Here is a 17,953-nt window from a genome sequence, read left to right as displayed (position 1 = left end):
CACTGCAGTGCTGAGAATTACCTCCCACCCAAATAATACCTGCTCTGTGGTGGTCCTGTGGGGGTCCTGACCATTGAGGAACAGCATAAAAGGGGGCTAACAAAGCATGCAGAGTAACAGATGGACTACAGTCAGTAACTGTATAACTACAAAGTGCTTCTATATGGTAAGTGGAACTGATAAAATGGACAGTGAGTGTAGAAACAAGAAGGTGGTTTTAATGTTATGGCTAATCAGTGTATATATACTGTATATATATAATTAAAAAATGTACAAATATATAAGTAAAATTTAAATAGTCAGATGAAAGGCCTTCATTTGTTGTATAGGACGGTGGTTTGGTGGGTAGCACTGTCACCTCACAGCAAGAAGGTCCTGGTTTCGATTCCCAGGTGGAGCGGTCCGGGTCCTTTCTGTGCATGTCTGTGCAGTTTGCACGTTCTCCATGTGTCTGTATGGGTTTCCTTCGGGTGTTCCGGTTTCCTCCAACAGTACAAAGATGTGCAAGTGAGGTGAATTTAAGATGCGAAAGTGGAAGGAACCTGCAGGCTCTTTTTTCCTTTCACGACAGCCTCTAAGCCTATGGCAGTGTAAAGCTTACTTTGTGGACAGTGACCCCAGTGTTCCAGTATCTTTAAATTAATGGCAGACCTGTTCGTTAGTGGTTTTTGGATTACACCAATCACAGTGTATAGCATAGCTGACCTAATATGCTGGGTTGGTACTACCCGTACCATCCAGATATTGACGTTTGTTATATTTTGCAGATATTAGTTTCAGTTACTTTTAGGACATCAGTACTGATTTTGTATTGGGAATCAGAAAGTACTAAGATCTTTGGTATTAGTACCAAAGCAAATGGGGAAAGTGGGATTAGTGTATCCTAAAACATTCCTCTGCTTTTTATTTGGATAATAAAACTCAACCTAAATGCATATCCTGGTCCTGTCCGCTTCACCTTGCTAATGTTTGCTTTAACTTCAGTTGCTGTAAATCAGCATAAATCTCCTCTAATGCATTAATGCTAATGTGGGCAGCATTTTGGCTGTTTTTTTAGTAAGTATAGCCACTTTAACTCCTAACACCACAGTCCTGCACATACTGTAGTTCCTACACAAAATGCTCGGCTCTCCCTAAGCCTCTTCATCTCGTAGCCTTTAGAGCTGACACCGCAGATATTCATGTTTTTGTAATGCCGTGATTATTGCTGTCTCTCCACCTGATGCTCCGTCACAATAGATTAGAAACTGCACTGACTGCCTGCCCCTTATCGGTGCACTTTAATCCCTGCGCATTCTTAATCAATAAATTAAATTAAATCATTCGGGCCTCCCTGCCCTCCCCCTGACAACCAGATTCCCGCTTTCAAGCCGGCCGTTCTAATTAGTCCCACATTATCCTAATAGCACATAAAGGATGCGCCACATGGGGTGAAGGGAAAGGAGCAAAAGCAGCGCTTGGTTTGCCAGAGTAAACGGCCTTCCGTTGATTTTCCTTTAATCCGGTACACGTTTTTATTCAACTGAGAGCACACACACATACACACACACACACACAGCTACATGCTCGGCTCAGGGTGTTTTATTTATTTGTGCATTCTCTTGAAGATCACACAACCCTGGCACCATGATCAAAGGTGAACAGCACACCGTTTCCTCCAGTGTGGGCTCCACACACTCAAGCTATGGACCGTTAGAGAAAAGGATTGACAGACTGAGACGGGTGTGTGTGCGTGGAAGGGGGATAATCCAGATTCATGTTCTCCGGATGGCTGCGGGGTGTAGAGTCATGCATTAACCCGGGGCTGATCTGTGACTCGTGGTTTCTGATGCAACAGCTTGTAGTTCGGGACTGACTGACAAAGTTTGCAGACAAGAGCAGCAGGTTATACAGCGGCTAAGGTACTTTACTTGCAATCAGAAGGTTCCCGGTTCAAACCCCACCACTACCAAGTTGCCACTGTTGGGTCCCTAAATGAGGCCCTTAATCCTCAATAGCTGTATTTGGATTCAGTCACAATTGAAAGCAGCTTTGGATAAACGTGTCTGCTAAATGTCAGATGTAAAGCCAATAAGAGTCAAAGAACAGGTCCAACAGCACAAATGAAATGGTAAAAAACAGGATTATACTGTACTAGTAATCAAAAGGTTGCCGGTTCAAGCCCCACCGCCATCAAGTTACCACTGTTGGGTCTCTGAGCGAGGCCCTTATTCCTCAATAGCTGAAGTTGGATTTAGTCACAATCATAACCGGCTTTGGATAAATGTAAAGCCAATGGAGGTGGGAGACATGGCCCAACAGCACAAATAAAATGAGGAAAAACAGGATTGTACTGTACTAGTAATCTGAAGGTTGCTGGTTCAAGTCCCACCGCCATCAAGTTACCACTGTTGGGTCTCTGAGCGAGGCCCTTAATCTTCAATAGCTGAAGGTTTATTCAGTCACAAACATAAGCAGCTTCGGATCGATGTGTCTGCTGAATGTTATAAATGAAATGGGAAAAACAGCATTGTACTGTACTGGTAATCAGAAGGTTGCCAGTTCAAGCCCCACCACCAAGTTATCACTGTTGGGTCTCTGAGCGAGGCCCTTAATCCCTAATAGCTGAAATTGGATTCAGCCACAAACGTAAGCGGATTCGTATCAGTGTGTCTGCTGATTGTTATAAATGTAAAGCCAACGGAGGTGGGAGAAATGGTCCAACAATGCAAATTAAATAAGTAAAAAGACAGGTTGGTGTCCTAACAAATCACTGGGTGCAATGCAACAGCACACCCTGGACCGGACGCTAATCTTTTTGCGGGTCCTCGTCCACCCCTCAGACATCATGTCTGTATGTAGACGTCCAACCAGCCCATAGTGGACCAGCATAATTTGCTTCTGTGCTACCAGAGCGCACTGGGACGTGGTGTTTTCCTAAACCCACCTTTAAAAGAATATAGGAAGGATATTGCCGTAGAGCCCTCGAGTTCAGTTAAGAAAGCTTTGATCTTTATTGTGTTTGCTCTGCAGACCACTGCTCCGGGGTCAGACCACGGCTTCACTTCTACAATTACTAAACCTTACAAACCGCTCTTACCAAACAGCCAGGTTTGCAGGTATGCAGCCGGGTTCCAGATTTTTAATAAAGTGTGTAAAAAACTGAGTCACACTTTCAAACAGTGAGAAAAACCCCATCTATCCCTCTCCTCGTATTTTCTCTTTCTAATTTGTTCTTTTACTTCTGTCTCCTTCACTGCTGTCTCTGTCTTTTAGCATAAAATGTAAAAATCATGCATAACCAGCTTAAGCTCAAGACAATCAACATGCTGCTCCATCAGTGCCCGCTGGCAGGAGCCCATCACTTCACAAACCTCTAATGATGACTGATTATTTATTTCCTCTAGATATATTTCTTTATTTATTCACTCCTTTTTGAACTCGGACGATCCGGCAAGAACATAAGCCGGCGCAAGAGCTCTTAGTGTCATAAATGGTCTGCTGGAATTTATTCCACAATGGGGGGCAGGCTTTTATCTCTCTCTCCCCATTCCTCCCTGTCTTTGTTTCGGTGTCTCTCGCCCGTTCCGACACGTGCTTTTTTCCATCGCGGTCGACTTGATAGCGAGCCTAATAGACTCCTCATTATTCTTGGCCAAGAGGAATGTGAAAAAGCGTTTTTGACTTCACCTAATTAGGAGAAAGACCCTGAACTTGATTTGAAGACCAAAAAGTTGGGAACAGCGTGTGCCTCACGCCAGAACTTCCTCCTTCAGGCAAAGACAAGGTTGTTTTCATTAAACCGACCGAGCCTGGAAGTGTTTGATATTCAAAGTAACTAAGACATCCAGATATCTAACACAAATCCAACACAGATACAAATGCAGGTAAAATCCATTTATTATGGAGAATTCAACAAAATCTAGTTTACACAGTTGTTTTCTTGTCCCAGATGTTGTCAATCACTCAAAAATGTTTAGTGTCCAACAAGGCAAAATGGAATGTAGTAAAATTCCAGACTTTTGTATGACATTCCTTCACTGTAATATATTCATTAGGGTAAAACTCATTATCCTGGACATCTAATGGAACATCAGCCATATCTGATCTCCTCCACACCGACTTCTGCTTCTTTTAATAAACCGAATGTTAATTTTAGGCAGGTTGAAAGCGTCACTACTGGCTGAAGAAAGGTCATCGTGAGTCACTACTGACCAAAGCAATGATGGAGCTAGCTATTAGGTACACTTGTAACATTTTATTCTGTGTGGAAAAGAAAAATAAATAAATAAGTGTGCGCTCAGCGTTGCAATCGGGCAAGCTTGACTGCATTCAATCTTTCTAAGGTTGATCAGTAAATTGTCTGCAAAAAATTCTCTTGGTGGTAAAATGTCTAAAAACCAAAGAAAACAGGTCCAGGTCAAATCATTCAAAAATAAATCTCAGGGTGCACTCGGGTGGTGAACACCAAAGCTAGCCCACCAGAGCTGACATTTAAATTGAATTTGAATTTGCAAGTTCGAATCTCGGCTCTCTAGGCCGGGCACCTATATGGCACCTATATGGACAATGATCAGCGTGTCCAAGGAAGGGAGAACCAGAAAGGGTTTCTTATATCTGCTGCAATTATGACCTCTGCTGGTTGATCGATGGCTCAGTGAGATAAAGATAATGGAGATCAGTGCGCAGCTCTTCGTCCTTTAGGTGGTGTACGCTGCAAGGTGGATCGTGTTACAGTTACAGCTCTGATGCAGAACTAAAGAAACTAATTCAATGTTTAAAAGTAGAACCGTATTTTAATTCATGTTATTTTCCTTTTCCTTCCTCTTAGCCCTGAAGGACGCTCGCTTTCAGCTGGTCAACTTCTCAGACAACGAGCTGCGCGTGGCTCTGTCCAACGTTTCTCTCTCGGATGAGGGCCGATACGTGTGCCAGCTCTACACGGACCCGCCGCAGGAGGCCTACGCCGACATCACTGTGCTGAGTACGAGCCGCCACACACACACGTAAACACAAACAAACACACACTACTTACTGCCGTCCTCCCTGCTGAAGGAACAAGCAGCAACAGAGCGCATTTCCCGAACATGTCCTTGTCTTGTTCTTTTTAACAGCAAGGGGTTCAAGGTACTGGGATGATGAAACAGCTACACTCGACAGATGCTTTTCTGTTTCATCAGAGATGTTTTTATCACTCAGGGTTTATTAGCTGAAAAATACAGTGTTATAAACCAGCAGCCCAGCAACTACACGACGAATTAATAGCTGTTTAGCTGAGGCGAGGGACTAATAACAGTAATATGCATGGCACAGATGAAACCCATCACTTCCCTACATGTTCAAAACATGAGAGTCAGTACTGAGCTTCTATACGTCTCATCTGATACCTGGGGTCACCTGACGAGAGACGTTGGAAACCCAACTTGCTTTAAAATATGTGTTTTTATTATTGGGTGCCTGGGTGGCACTAGTACACTACTGCTGGGATCCAGGGTTCAAAATTCTCAGCAGTGCCATCAGCCATTTTGTGTCTAAATACAGACCAAGGAGTGGCCAAGGCCCTGCAATGGATTGGCATCCTGTCTTAGGTGTGTTACTGCACTGTACCTGGTGATCCCAAGGAAACTGGACACACTGCAACCATGACCAGGATAAAGTGTAGGAAAAACAGGAAAATTTAATAAATGTGTAATTTTATATCACATTTATTAATGTGTTTGTGTATAAGCCCAACCAGCCAATAGCATCACTGAGATTAGAACCCCAGATCTCAGTGGTAGTGGGCTAGCCTTATATATAAATACATATATATAGTTTAGGGAAGGTCCTTTCCTGTTCCAGTATGACTGTACCCCTGTGCACAAAGCAAAATCTATAAAGACATGAAGAAAAGCTCGGTTTAAAGAAACCCCAGTGTCCTGCACAGAGCTCTGACCTCAGCCCCAGAACAGCTCTGGAATGAACTGGAACACCAACTGAGGCTTTCTGGACCAACATCAGGGCCCAGCCATACAAATGCCTATGTCTGTGGGCACAAATTTCCACAGACATACTTCCAAGTCCTGTCAGAAGTCTTTCCAAGAGTGGCTGCCTTTATAGCTGAAAAGATCACATAGAGGTCACTCTGTTTTAATACCATTTGTCTGGTGTCCAAATACTTTTGGCCGAATAGTGTATTTTTACATAGTAAACGGCATTTTCATAAAAAGGAATTTCAGCCATTCTGGTGAACTGGTGGCCCCAGTTGAACTGCTGCGTCATTATTCCAGCTAGAAGCAGCTCTCGTATATTCCATACACTAACACACACACACACTCGTGTTTGGAGGGCCGCTGAAAGCCCTTTACAGTTTGTGCAAACACTTCACCTGCCTCAGCCTACGAGGACTCAGCTGTGTAGCCTGGCACGGCCCTTTAAAGCAATTACAGCGCTCGCGTATATGAGCGCATCTGTCTCGCATTCATGTCTGGCAAAATTATGTCTGTTAGTGCAAATGATGGTGTTTGGCTTTTGGAAATGCAGCTTGGAAATTCCCCCTGAAATTTGAACGTAATTATATGGACGTGATGGTGGAGTTTAAACTCAGTGTGAATACTGGGACAGAAAGTACTAACAACAGAGCTGGGTGAGGGGGGGGGGGGGATTCTGGAATTATTTGATAGCAGTGTTTTGGCAGTGAGTGGGGGCTTTATTAACAGTTGTGTGTTTTGCTGTCCAGATTTTTTCTCAGTGCTGATCTTTGAGAAAGCTAATGCTAATAAATGTACTAATTGTTCATGCATCCATACACAATTATTGCAAAAACAATTGATTACTTTTACACATCGATCAAGCATAACATTATGACCACCTTCCTAATATTGTGTTGGTCCCCCTTTTGCTGGTAAAGCAGCCCTGCAACTGCACTGTGTACTCTGACACCTTTCTATCAGAACCAGCATTAACTCTTTCAGCAATTTGAGCTACAGTAGCTCGTCTGTTGGATCGGACCACACGGGCCAGCCTTCGCTCCACACGTGCATCAATGAGCTTTGGCCGCCCATGACCCTGTCGCCGGTTTACCACTGTTCCTTCTTTGGACCACTTTTGATAGATAGACTGGGAACACCCCACAAGAGCTGCAGTTTTGGAGATTCTCTGACCCAGTCATCTAGCCATTACAGTCTGGCGCTTGTCAAACTCACCCAAATCCTTACGCTCGCCCATTTTTCCTGCTTCTAACACATAAACTTTGAGGATAAAATGTTCACTTGCTTCCTAATATATCTCACCCACTAACAGGTGCCGTGATGAAGAGATAATTAGTGTTATTCACTTCAACTGTCAGTGGTCATAATGTTATGCCTGGTCGGTGTATACTTTCAGTGTTTACACAGTGTATACACTGCGCTCGGCTATCACGCTAGCCCACCAACACTGGGTTTAAATAATCCACAGACATGATTGCTTATGTCTGCCGGAATGGCCGAAGCCCTGCGATGGTTTCGTGCCCTGTGTTTCCTGATGGAACCTGGCTTGCCAACTTACTGGCCACTTTATTAGGAACTTTATACTCACAATGTTATAATACTGTGCCGAACACCTTATTTAACATAAACATTTGACATTAGTACCTTATAGTTCCAGTCTAGCAACGTTTATGCACATAGAGAAGGAAGGTTTTCTACATTTTATTAAAAAATGAAATGAAATAAAAAATGCATTATAAACCATTTAAACACAGTGATGTGTACATATTTTTTAGTAATATTTATTTTGACCCTGATCTACAACAACAGCAGTTCTCTACATGCCAAGTGACAAATTATTTGCAACCTCAGATGACTATGAAGGATCTTCAAAAATTTCCACACTTTTATATTTTGGCTGGAAGCGGTGAGGGTGTTAGGAGTCGTAATCAGTCTTGTCTGAGAGTCTTGAGATGCTTATAGTCCGGATTTAGCGCCATCTGATTTCCACCTTTTTTGACGCTTAAAGAAGCTTTAAGGGGAAGAAAATGTTTATGTGATGATGATGTAAAAGCAGATATGTGCATCAGTGGCTACGCGCTCAACCAAAACTGTTTTTTGCTGATGGCATTAAAAAGTTGGTACGACGCTGGAAAAATGCATCGGAAAGTGATTATGTAGAGAAGTGATGTCATTTGTTTTTAAAATTCTTAATAAATAAAGTGAGTTTTAAAAGTGCGGAAACTTTTTGAAGAACCCTTGTAGTATATGTTTCCTCTGGCCTTAGATAGTAAGTACATTAATCAACCAAATATTTTCTAGAAACTGTCAGTACATCTTTGAGCTCAGAATGATCTAGCTGGCATGTAAACATATCTGGTCTTTTAGTTTGGTATATTTAATGTAGCAAAAAGTCTACTATTATTTAGGTATGGCCGGTTGAGTGGGTGCCCCAAAACAACACGGGTCTTAAGGATCTGGGTTCCAGCTCCCAATAACATGCTCTTAACTGCTGCTATAAAATTTAAGTACATGTTAAAGAGAGTGATGTCCTCATCTCGAACTGATGTCCTTGTTTTGAATCTCAGCTCTGCTACCGGCAGACTGGGCACCTACATGAACAACTGAACAATTGACTGTTTTTTCAAGGGTGGTGCCGGAGGGGGATTCCTGATGCAATTACGACCTCTGCTGGCTGATTGATGGTGCCTGCACAGAGACGGGGGATACTGAGGATCAGGGTGTGACTCTTTGTACACAAAGCTGATCCACTTATGAACTCTTCTTGTGCAGGTGAAAAGATGCAGTCGGCTACTGCACACGTGTCGGAGGGGGCGTGTAATAGTCACGGCTCTCCTCAGTCCTAGTGAAGGTCAACATCTGTAGAGAGGAAACGTAATGCAATCGGTTAACTGAATATGACTAGATTGAGAGGAACATTAGGGGAAACATTTTTTAAAAAAGATATTGATGTCCTGCAATGGACTGACACCATGTTATCTAGCATGATAGTACTATTGTGTTGTAGCAGTTGTGGTAGTTGTTTCTGGTATGTGTTGGTACTTACTACAACTCCCTATAAGACCACACCTCAACTGCTGCAGTCAACACATGAACTATCATCAGCCCACAATGTAATACATCCATGATCCTAACATGCACATTTGTTGAACTAGGCGATGGTGTTCACATTTCATATTTTGGCTCTGCTGTGTGTTGTCTCTGTAATCATGGCTGTTTGATAGCTCAACTCTAAAACAGCCTGTTTTTCTGTTTGCTTCCCCCAGTCCCACCTGGCAACCCAATCATCGAGTCACGGGAGGAGATCGTGAGCGAGGGCAATGAGACAGAGTTTATCTGCACAGCGATGGGCAGCAAACCCGCTGCCAACATCAAATGGATGAAGGGCGATAAAGAGCTGCAAGGTAGGTTATGATTCTTACATCCTGGATCTGAAATAGAGCTTCTGAGTTCAGGTTTCAGCTATCCTTTTTTTTTAATTATGGATAATATAATATGTTTCTTCTATCAACCTGATTGCATATTTTCAGTTCTATGATCTTCTGATCCTGGAGCTGTTCTGGCGTGTTTTCTCCTGTGTTTTGTACAAAGTCTTTTTTAACACGTAATTTTAAGCATGTTACAGAAGTGCCGTGCCACTGAGACCACCTGAAAGATCGCACCTGAGACTCAAGGCTGTCTAGACATGAAGATATTATGTATTATATTGCAGAACCAATTCACTTTGGAAGCAAACCTTCAAGCATTAACTTACATCAAACCTAAAAATAAATTATTTATTCCTCGTATTTCTATGATTTCTTTTTTCAATCAAAAAATGAGTGATTTTTGTGACTGATTGGAAGACACTTTCTGTCTGTCTCTCTGTCTTTCTGTCTGTCTCTCTGCTTGTCTGTGAGAGAAATCAGCTGTGTCAAAATACACATACAATCTCTCGGGTGGCACAGCAGTCTAACACAGTAGCCCACCACTGCTTAGCTCTCAAGTTCGAATCTCAGCTCTGCAGTCGCCCAGCCGGGCACTTACACAGCCATGACTGGCTGTGTCTGAGGGAGGGCAGGGCCAAGGGATTCCTCAGTGCCGCTGCAATTGTCGCACGAAGTACTGATCTCTGTGTAAACCTGAACTTCTCTTGTGCAGGAGAAAACAAGCACTTAGTTACTAGAGACATTTTGCAGGGGAGCTGCAGACAAAGCTGTCTGAGATGAGTTGTTAATGCGGTGTGAAAGGTTTCTCATTAAAAGTTGAGGGTACATGGACTGTTGGTGAGGGGGGTAGCGCTGATTTGCAGGTGTAGCTATGCAATGGAACACCTCATTGTGTGCCAGCTGTCAAAAAATCACGCCATCACACCAACATTGGTGTTAGCATCTATATGTTTTTTTTGCCGCTGGTGAAGGGGGTGCTTCTGGGGACCAATCATGGACCAATCATTGTCTTGGTCCTTTCAGGTCTGCATGGATTTCCAATTTCCAAAAGCATACAGAAGGGGGACTGGCTACATTAGAGATTGACTTTAGGTGGAAGTTAATGTGTGAGTGTGTAATGCCCTTAATATATTAGTGTTCTGTCCAGGGTGTATTCTTACCTTCCGATAGATGGATGGATGGATGGATGGATGGATAGAGGATGGCCAGCAACAAGATAGATGGATACAATCAGAGGAACAATGAACGCACCATTACAATGTTTGAAGTCCCAAACATAAAACAGGATGTTCTGGAGAAACACCATCAATATATTCCACCCATTTATTAAATTATATTATTCTGGTCAGGGTTGCAGCAGGTCTGCTTCCACCGGGAAAACACAGGGCGTATGGCAGGATTACTCTGGACAGGGCGCCAATCTATCCAATCCATTTGGCTGTCCCATAATCAGACACAGCCAATCATGTCTCAATCATGTCTGTGTGGACGCCTGACTGGAATTCATATTTAGACAAAATAAATGTGTCTCGACCAAACCAGATATATGTGTGAAACAATAAAACAGATGGTTGTAAACACTCAAATCAACTTAAAAAACATGAAATAGAAATGTGAAAATTACTTAATTTATTTTTATTAATTTATTTTTATGAACCGCTTTATCCTGGTTGGGGTCGTGGAACCGCATTGGGTCTGGTAAACACTGGGTGCAAGACGGGTATAAGACAAAGTGCCAGTCCATAACAAGGCTTTGCACCCCCCCACCCAATTATATCTTCAATCTTCAGTACAGTTGAATTTCTGTGGGTGACAATAATTGTAGCACATGTGGTTTTGTTAACAAGGTTTATTTTTTCTGTTTTAATGTGAGATGAATCAAGGTGAATTTCATATAACTCTTTTCACTCCTCTTTACTGGGTGCCAATAATTTTACATGCCCACTGATATATTGGACAGGCACTGGTCCCTCGCTGCTCATTGTCATTTTTGAATTGTATAATGGTTTGACTTGCTTGATGATGTTCTTGGAATTGGACCGAAGTGTGGAGCTGTTCTGCACTCATCTACCGAAAAGAATGAAAAGTGAAAGGGGAGATTTAAAAAAAAATGAAATAATGGACTGAGGAAACAACACATGCTGAGTAGCACTGGTACTCGCTGGCTGGAAATTACTTTTGGCCCTGGCGCCTTGCGGATTTATTTTTAATTAAATGTCCTCATCATTCAGCCTGATTACTCTCAGGATAATCAGGCTTTTTTAAATATCATTTAAAGGTTACACCCATCCAGCCCCGGAATGTAAACTCAGCTGCCCTGCCATGCAAAGCCTCAGACTCTTATATGTACACAAGTATTCATACACACGTGGATGGAAATCTCCCTGCCTTGTTTTGTGCTGCATGTGATATTTCTCATCACACCGGGTCCATAAGCTAATATGCCAGGCTGTGCTAAGAGGAGCTGAGAAAAAGATAAGGGACAATGGAGTTAAAAAAGGCAGAGTTATTAATCTTCTGCTGCCAGATGAGAGGCAGGGCGGGATGGGTGATGGCCAGCGGGAGCCGAGACCGTCATTAGCCCTGCTGTCGACGCCCAGAAATATAACCTACCATTTCGCCTAACCTGCCAACAAGCTAAACGCTTTAAATGGATAAGGAATGTATTTTTAGAAAGGTGTGCGGCATTTAAAAAAGCAAGTTTCCTCAGTGCGCCAAGTTCACCCCTAAATCCTCGTGACGTTCTCGTTAACGATGTGAAATTACAATGAAGCTTCGTGACTGACGGCGGATGAAGGCGAGGCCAGGATCTGAGCGAGCTGAGTGCTAAAATCAGGATATCTGGCTTCTCTTTGATGTTCAGCCTAACGTAGGATCGCGTTATCAGACCTAATCAGAGCGCGATTTTGCATTTCAAAACCACAGATGATATTAAAATGAGGCGAGCTATGAATGACAGTGATTGACCTGTGATTATCTCTCTAGCAGGTATGATTAGGGCATTGTTGGGGGTTGACATTTGAATGAGGAAAACACCAGCTCAATTAAAGCACGGGCAAAGCGCTGAGAATAATCACAGCCCGGAAATCTTTCCTCCCTCTGATTATCTTGGCATGGGTGGGAATGCTGCGGGGAGTCACAGCGAGCTGGGATACGTGGTGCAGAGATGAGCCGAGCTGTCCGTATTATGGTAGGATTTCACAAAGCTGTCTGAGATGAGTTGTTAATGCGGTGTGAAAGGTCTCTCATTAAAAGTTGAGGGTACATGGACTGTTGGTGAGGGGGGTAGCGCTGATTTGCAGGTGTAGCTATGCAATGGAACACCTCATTGTGTGCCAGCTGTCAAAAAATCACGCCATCACACCAACATTGGCGTTAGCATCTATATGGTTTTTTTTTGCAGCTGGTGAAGGGGGTGCTTCTGGGGACCAATCATGGACCAATCATTGTCATGGTCCTTCCAGGTCTGCATGGCTTTCCAATTTCCAAAAGCATACAGAAGGTGGACTGGCTACATTAGACATTGACTTTAGGTGGAAGTTAATGTGTGAGTGTGTAATGCCCTTAATATATTAGTGTTCTGTCCAGGGTGTATTCTTACTTTTCACTCAGTATTTTTGGTGGCACCAGACCCAATGTGAGTCTCACCAAGATAATGCATTCAGTAATGAATAAACTGTCAATCTTATATAAACTGGCGTGTGGGTGCACTTTTTTATTTCAAACCTCATAGTTTCTTGTATTTTTGTAGTTTCTAAATATTATAAAAATGTCCCCAGGATGTTTGATGTTTGTCCTCATGTTGTGACGTCACAATTTGTGCCAGTTTCTGAATTGTATCTTGCAGATGCCCCAAATCACACAGACATGCAGTTTGTCGAAGCATTCAGTAAATGGTGCTCAGCAGTCTACCATTCTAGCTGTTTACCTGGCCGGACTCTTAACAAACAATATCGGTTGAATCTAAAGTGGGAGACGGCTGAATGAAGAGTCACCTACTTCCATCTGTTTGAATTTTCTAGTGGCCGGTGTAAAGATGTGGACAGCAAAGTTAAATATTTAAGCAATAGAACACGAGAGGGAGTGTGTTATCGCGAATAACATCACGGCTGTGATTTGGTCGCAGGTACGAACCGAAGGTGAGTGCCGTAGATCATCACAGTCGTGATGTTATTCGCGATAACACATGACCTCGAGTGTTCTATTGCTTTTATACAACAGTTTTTACAAAATAAAGAAAGAAAATAAATCAAAGAAGCCCTGAATTTCATATTAAATATGCTTTGATATTGACAATACCTTCCGCCAAAAAGTAGTTCCACAACGAATATAAAGTTTAACACTACAAAGCAAACATCCCAAGTTGCAAAAACTCATTTTAGGGAGGTAAGAACAACAAGAAGAAAAAGGCGAGAACCTCCGAAGGAAAAAAAGGAAATAAAAAAACTCTCACACACACCAAAGAATTATGGATGATAACAGAACTACTAGGAGCTGCTAACTGGGCTATTAAGATAACTGTTCGCGTCACAAACACGTAAATGTTCCTTACATAGTGCACTAGATTGTGTATCAGATCGCGGATTTATGTTCCCTACACAGTGCGCTAGATTGTATATCAGATAACGGATTTAAAACGAGATCGGGAATAAAGTCTGTGTCGCCTGCGTGCGCGTTTGTGAAGCTTGTCGTTACTGGCAATGCGTCAGCGGAGTAATACAGTTGTGGTGTGAAAAGACTGTGCTGTTATCACGATAATATAGACCATATAGAAGCACTTTGCAGTTCTACAATTACTGACTGTAGTCCATCTGTGGTCAGGACCCCCACAGAACCACCACAGAGCAGGTATTATTTAGGTGGTGGATCATTCTCAGCACTGCAGTGACACTGACATGGTGGTGGTGTGTTAGTGTGTGTTGTGCTGGTATGAGTGGATCAGACACAGCAGCGCTGCTGGAGTTTTTAAACACCTCACTGTCACTGCTGGACTGAGAATAGTCCACCAACCAAAAATATCCAGCCAACAGTGCCCCGTGGGCAGCATCCTGTGACCACTGATGAAGGTCTAGAAGATGACCGACTCAAACAGCAGCAATAGATGAGCGATCGTCTCTGACTTTACATCTACAAGGTGGACCAACTAGGTAGGAGTGTCTAATAGAGTGGACAGTGAGTGGACACGGTATTTAAAAACTTCAGCAGCGCTGCTGTGTCTAATCCACTCATACCAGCACAACACACACTAACACACCACCACCATGTCAGTGTCACTGCAGTGCTGAGAATGATCCACCACCCAAATAATACCTGCTCTGTGGGGGTCCTGACCATTGAAGAACAGGGTGAAAGCAGGATAAAAATTTATGTAGAGAAACAGATGGACTACAGTCAGTAATTGTAGAACTACAAAGTGCTTCTATATGGTAAGTGGAGCTGATAAAATGGACAGTGAGTGTAGAAATAAGGAGGTGGTTTTAATGTTATGGCTGATTGGTGTATATTGGAACATTGCAAAAAGGCAGAACAAAGTTGTTCCTGTATGATCTTCTGTGATAGACTGGTGCCCAGTCCAGGGTATATTTCCAGCCTGCCACATTGGTTTCCCAGATTTCCAGTGGAACAGCTGTAATCTTGATGAGAATGAAGTGGTTTAAAACTTTAAATCTTCTTAAATGCTACTGTGTACACAATATACAAAGTACTCACAATACTGTGGCTCGGTGGGTAGCACTGTCGCCACACAGCAAGAAGGTCCAGGGTTTTATTCTCAGGTGGAGTGGTCTGGGTCCAAGGTGGGTTTCCTCAAAGAGCTCAGGTTTCCTCACACAGTACAAAGAGAAGTTAAGTGAATTGGAGATACAAAATTGCCCATAATGGTGTTTAACATTCAACTTGGACTGACGAATCATGTGTAACCTGTAACTATCTGTCCTCTTAAGAATGGAACCCGAGTGTGTAACAAAATCTTAAAAAATTATTAAACAAACAAACCTACACCGACCAGGTATAACATTATGACCACTGACAAGTGAAGTGAGTAACACTGATTATCTCTTTATCACGACACCTGTTAGTGGGTGGGATATATTAAGCAGCAGCTGAACATTTTATCTTCAAAGTTGATGTTAATGGGCGAGCGTGAGGATCTGAGCGAGTTTGACAAGGGCCAAATTGTGATGGCTAGACGACTGGGTCCGAGCATCTCCAAAACTACAGCTCTTGTGGGGTGTTCCCGATCTGCAGTGGTCAGTATCTATTAAAAGTTGTCCAAGGAAGGAACAGTGGTAAACCGGCGACAGGGTCATGGGCGGCCAAGGCTCATTGATGCACGTGGGGAGCGAAGGCTGGCCTGTGTGGTCCGATCCAACAGACGAGCTACTGTAGCTCAAACTGCTGAAGAACTTAATGCTGGTTCTGATAGAGAGGTGTCAGAATACACAGTTTGTATCAGTGCAGCGCAGTTTGTTGCGTCTGGGGCAGCAAAAGGGGGACCAACACAATATTAGGAAAGTGGTCACAATGTTGTGCCTGATCGATGTATATTCATTTAAAAATACACAAAGAAGGCATTTTAACGGTTGCATTCAATAAGCTGTGCACGTATTATATACATTGATGACATACAACTTGAGTAGATTCAGCCCGGATGGTTAATGTGGAGGACAATCATTCCCACTCCACTCCCACCACAGCGGCTGATTAACTCTACACGTGTTGTTGATTTGCTATCCTTGAGGGGCACATTCGGTGTCCTTGTAAACAGTCCTTGTGCATTATTTTCATTGTAGTTAACCTGACTAATAAACACAGCCCTGTTGTTTTCTCTTTAATAAGATAAATGAATGTACAGATAAAGGACTGCATGCATATTAAACCAGGCTCCACCATATGTAAGGTTTGTAATGTATGATTGTTGCTTTTTTCTTTTATAGGGAGGTCTAAAGTGGAGGACACATTCGACAGGATGTACACGGTGACCAGCTGGTTAAGGTTTACAGTCACAAAGGAGGACGACGGCGTGCCCGTGGTCTGCATTGTGGATCATCCGGCGGTTAAGGAATTCCAGGCTCAAAAATACCTGGAAGTTCAGTGTAAGTACCGTTATGATCCCCACAGCTCTCAGCCAAACTCCTCACTGGGAATCAAGAGCTTTTTTAGCTTAGCTGATGCTTTTCACCAGGGCGTCCGTCCTGTTAGTAAATCCAGCCAGCCAGTCATGCATGGGCTTTGATTTATTAGCGTGGCTTTAAGAAATTGTGGTAGGGGAACAGTAAAACATATGTGACGTCATCAGTCCATCATCCGTCCACAGCTACATGTCTAGACCCTGCATTCATGTTGTAAAAGATGATTAAAGACCCCCTTATTACTAAGCACTTAAGAATGAGCAGTAACATGCACCTACAGGGCAGTTGTATCCTAGTGGTAAAGGCACTGGACTAGTAATCAGAAGGTCGCTGCTTCAACTCCCACCACTGCCAGGTTGCTGCTGTTGGGCCCTTGAGCAGAGCCCCTAACCCTCAATTGCTCAGACTGTGTGCTGTAAGTCGCTTTGGATAAGAGCGTCTGCTCAATGCCAAAATTTAAATGTAAACGTACCTTATACATATAGCATCTTATGTAAAAAAGACTGTTCTAACAGGGTTCCAGCAGGTCTTGTTCGAATGACTTATTACTTATACTCCTCTCTGTTTAGGCAGCTGCCTATGTAGGCAGTAAGACAGCAAGGCAGCTCACTAGGTTTTCCAACACACCCTCAGTTATGTTTAGTCTAAATTATGCATGTACAATCTGTTAATTGTTGAATTAAAAATACTATTACTGTGCTGAGACCCTGGCACACACTTGTGAATGGACTGAGTCTGTAGGGCTGCAAATAAAACTAATACATCATAAATCATTAAAGGAAAATAAATACGAGTAATACATATTGGAGGAGTCGTAAAACTAAATTATAGTCTGAATTATTTAAATTTAGACGAGTGAAGTTGTGTACATGATTTTGACAATCGTTTCAGTTTAATTCTATTAAAATGTATGAAGGTTGCCGCTCGACCTCTAAAAGAGTGCTGTCAGGGTGTGTCTCTCTTACACAGTGCTGATCCGCATTGCACTCATCAAAGTGTAGGTGATAAGATGCATACGGCTGCTGCCCGCATGTCGGAGGGGGGCGTGGGTTAGCTTCGTTCTCCTCAATCAAAGTGGGGATTGGCATTGGTGGAGAGGAAGCACGACGCAATCGGGCAATTGGACGCGCTAAAAAGGGAGAAAAAGGGGAGAAAATGCATAAACAAAATAATTAAAAATTTTTTTTTAAAGGTTTACATTTCCGAGACCATTAGAATGACTCTTGTAAACTTGAAGAGTTTTTGTGTGACTTTTACGTGTTGGTTTTGTTTCATTGCATATTTCTACACTGGTGCACTACAAGACCCACCGAGCTATGACTAAATAATAATGCTTGTACCTGCCTTTGGCTCAACTGTGCAAAAAGCAGAATACATTTCCTGACTGCGCAGTAGTATGTGAGAGAAATCACTGTGTGAGAGCAACGTCAATGCAGTTCATTTAGAG

At 42.8% G+C, this 17,953-nt stretch overlaps 1 protein-coding gene across 5 annotated transcripts in view; it reads left to right on the top strand.

Moving 5' to 3' along the window:
- The window catches only part of cadm1a (cell adhesion molecule 1a), a 457,331-nt gene that overhangs the window by 350,607 nt on the left and 88,771 nt on the right, over nucleotides 1–17,953 (top strand). For all 5 annotated transcript variants that reach the window (XM_063011201.1, XM_063011204.1, XM_063011203.1 and 2 more), the window contains 3 exons: nucleotides 4,811–4,963; nucleotides 9,215–9,352; nucleotides 16,312–16,470. In XM_063011201.1, coding sequence (XP_062867271.1) covers nucleotides 4,811–4,963; nucleotides 9,215–9,352; nucleotides 16,312–16,470 — 450 coding nt within the window. The remainder of the gene's footprint in view (nucleotides 1–4,810; nucleotides 4,964–9,214; nucleotides 9,353–16,311; nucleotides 16,471–17,953) is intronic.

The sequence above is a fragment of the Trichomycterus rosablanca genome, chromosome 16 (genome assembly GCF_030014385.1).
Source record: "Trichomycterus rosablanca isolate fTriRos1 chromosome 16, fTriRos1.hap1, whole genome shotgun sequence".
Taxonomy (NCBI): Eukaryota; Metazoa; Chordata; class Actinopteri; order Siluriformes; family Trichomycteridae; genus Trichomycterus; species Trichomycterus rosablanca.
Note: the sequence above shows the minus strand (reverse complement) of the source record. Positions and strands in the feature narration are given on the sequence as shown.